General features: G+C 31.2%; 1 protein-coding gene across 3 annotated transcripts in view; it reads right to left on the reverse strand.

Moving 5' to 3' along the window:
* The window catches only part of LOC111682769 (dynein axonemal assembly factor 6), a 41594-nt gene that overhangs the window by 28515 nt on the left and 9741 nt on the right, over positions 1-3338 (reverse strand). For 2 of the 3 annotated variants that reach the window (XM_046953161.1, XM_046953162.1), the window contains exon 2: positions 2146-2961. In XM_046953161.1, the coding sequence (XP_046809117.1) occupies positions 2146-2667 (522 nt within the window). In that variant the 5' untranslated portion in view covers positions 2668-2961. Of the gene's footprint in view, positions 1-2145; positions 2962-3338 lie in introns of those variants that run through there. The other variant, XM_023444765.2, reaches the window with a different exon arrangement.

The raw sequence follows: 3338 nt of genomic DNA on the forward strand, positions 1-3338 counted from the left end.
AGTTCAGTTCTAGTTCAGTTCTAGTTCAGTTCTAGTTCAGTTCTAGTTCAGTTCTAGTTCAGTTCTAGTTCAGTTCTAGTTCAGTTCTAGTTCAGTTCTAGTTCGCTTTAACATTTAACGTTAACATTTAATTCAGTTCTCCTTTATTTCTGTAAAGCTTTAGTTTTTCTTTAATAACGTAAGTTTAACAGTTTAGTGTTTCTTCAATATTCTATCTTCTATCAGCTCTTGGTGTAGGGTTTAAGATATGTAGATTTTTTTGCAGGAAGAATTGTAATTTTGAGGAAAATTATTTAAAAAATTATAGAAATTTATTTTTCTTTTAATTTCTATAAATTTTTGATTTAGGTATGTGTATTTAATTTCGTTATTACTTTTTATTTAAAAAAAAATTATTTAACAATTTCACGCTTGGTTTTGACACATTTATTAGAAAATTAATCACACTGTTTAAAAGTCTTCTTTTTAGTTTTTTTTGTTTTTAAATTATTCAAATTAATTTCTATTTTTTTTGGGGTTTCTTAGAACATTTCTCTTTCTTTTTGCCGTTAAGAATATTAATTGATTTTATTGATCAATATTTTTTTTTTTTAATTTTAACCGTTTCATAAAATTGCCAACATCTTTTCACGCGAAAGTCTGTAATAAAACTGAACGTAAACGTTAGTTTCCATTGAACAACAATGTCCATTTCTTTTCTTTGAAAGTCTTTTAACGTGTGTTGCTGCTGCTGCCGCTTCCAAACGAAACGTTTTTTACGCATTTCGATTCATAATTGATCTTTGTGTTTGATTAAAGTCAACGTTAAACGTTGCAGCTCAGTTTTAGTTAACCATGGCTTTGAATTTTTAATCATTCAAACTAAGTTGTATGTTTTGTTGTATGAGAAGAGAAAGAATGCTTGTTCTTGCAAGTACGTGCTTGGCCTGCTCATTTATTTATTTATTTATGAGTGTATGTTTATTTACTGGGATTTGGACTTGATTTTGTTGTTGCTGTTTGTTTGTTTTGTATAGAATTGTTTTTGTTTGTTTATTGTGTTGTATGATGATCACCACATGAGTACACGCTCCCCTTTGAAGGGGGAATAGTGAGGAAAGAGTCTAAAGAAAGTCTCTTGTGTTGTTGTTCATTATTTATGTTGTTAGTTCGTGTAGCCAGTTACATTTTCGTGTTTTCTTGTTTTTGTTATTGTAACGATAAAAACAACAGTAAAGTAAGAACAACAACATTCTTTTACTTTTCTCTCGTTATGAATTTTGTTCTTCTTCTTCTTTTCATAAGTTCTTGAGCAGTATTTGTTGGTGCTGTTCACGTTTGCGCAGCTTGTCGCCGATGTGTGCGCAGGCGTAAATGTCTTTAAAATGCTAATAAGTTTAATAATAATTCTTGTAGTTTGCTTTGCTGTTTTATTTTAACGCTTTTTTTAAGTAAATACAAGATATGATGTTGGTTTAAACTACACTGAAAGAAATTTTATAATAAATTGGTTATGATCAAGTTCAGATCAAGACCAGTACTAGTTTAGTTCTATTTTAGATCTAGTTCAGTTCTAGTTCAGTTTTAATTCAGTTCTACTTCAGTTCTAGTTCAGTTCTAGTTCAGTTCTAGTTCAGTTCTAGTTCAGTTCTAGTTCAGTTCTAGTTCAGTTCTAGTTCAGTTCTAGTTCAGTTCTAGTTCAGTTCTAGTTCAGTTCTAGTTCAGTTCTAGTTCAGTTCTAGTTCAGTTCTAGTTCAGTTCTAGTTCGGTTCTAGTTCAGTTCTAGTACGGTTCTAGTTCAGTTCTAGGTTAGTTATAGTTTAGTTCTGGTGAAGTTCCCTTCTACTTCCGTTATAATAAAGTTTTTGTACAGATTTGCAGAATATATACTATAATTGTCTAAAATATTGGATTTGCCTCATATAGAGCACTTTTATGTAGTCGCAAAAAATGAAAGTTTTTTATTGCAGACATATTACTTAATAGAGTTTAGCACGAGTTTAGCTTAGATAAACGTAATTTTCATTTTGGCAAATTTTTAACATATTTGAAATACATTTTTCCCACAAAAGTTATATTTGGATCAAAAACACTTGATGAATACTTAATAGAAGATTAAATTATACACAAAAGTAATTTAAATTATATCTAGTTAAATAAACTCACCTGTCTACTATTTTCAAAGGTTTCACGCATCGAATAGGTTCCCTTGCGCGTCATTTTACGACGTTGTTTACGCCTTGAATTAGTTGCTACAAATAAATCTTCTACGCTGCTACTGCTATCGCTGCCACTGCCAGCCAATGAATTTTGTGAACTACTAGTATCTAGATCACGATCACTATCGTTGTCGACGTTAGTTAGAGGAGAGCCCTGCTCTAAGTCTGCCTGATGTAAGGCCACGTAACGTACAGATTTTTCTGTACCCGTTAATTTTGACGTTAATGTCTGTAATAAACCAGGTGTTGTTTTCTTTGTTGTCGTGGATTTGCCTGCAGTTATTTGCACTGAAGGATTATTTCCCGTGTGTTTTCTTAAACGTTTTTGACGACGATTTGCTTGTTTAGCGCCACCTCTTAAACCACCTCCACCACCACCTGGCACAATTGAGTGTGCGGAATGTCGAGTACTTTTTGTTTTATTAGTTTCCGTTTGTTTTGTATTCAATATTTCCATCCAAGCACTCATAGTATGTTAAAAAGAAATGGAAAAAATGCACTAATGTGGCAAAGTTATTTGCGTCAGTTTTTTTTCGTACTTTTAAAATGACAGTTAAAGTTTAAATTTAGAAAATTATAGTAAGACAGTCAGTCCAAGTCCTTTAGTCAGTCAGTCAATCTTCTAGTTATACGTTTGGTTAGCAAGTTTGTTGGTGGTAGTTGAATAAGTTTGTTTGGAGGGGAAAATTAAAGGAAAAACTAAAAAGTAGTTATTGGTTTTTACAAACGTGACTGCAACTCATGAGCATTATCTGTTAAAGTTCTGCAATAAAATGAGGAAGAAAAATATTAAATTAAATAGTTTTTACTAAATATGTATCGAGATAATATAGTTTGTAAGTATGAAGGAAATTTTATAAACGAAACAAAATATTTGTAAGGGAAACAATGTATGTTAGTTGTGGGAATTTAAGGTTAACGAATTTAAATATACTAGAAATAAAATGACAGTAGAACTGAACTAAAACTGAAATAATTTTCTGAACTAGATCTGAACTAGAACTGAACTAGAACTGAACTGCAACTAAACTGCAATTGAACTAGAACTGAACTAGAACTGAACTAGAACTGAACTAGAATTGAACTAGAACTGAACTAGAACTGAACTAGAACTGAACTAGAACTGAACTAGAACTGAAC

The sequence above is a fragment of the Lucilia cuprina genome, chromosome 5 (genome assembly GCF_022045245.1).
Source record: "Lucilia cuprina isolate Lc7/37 chromosome 5, ASM2204524v1, whole genome shotgun sequence".
Taxonomy (NCBI): Eukaryota; Metazoa; Arthropoda; class Insecta; order Diptera; family Calliphoridae; genus Lucilia; species Lucilia cuprina.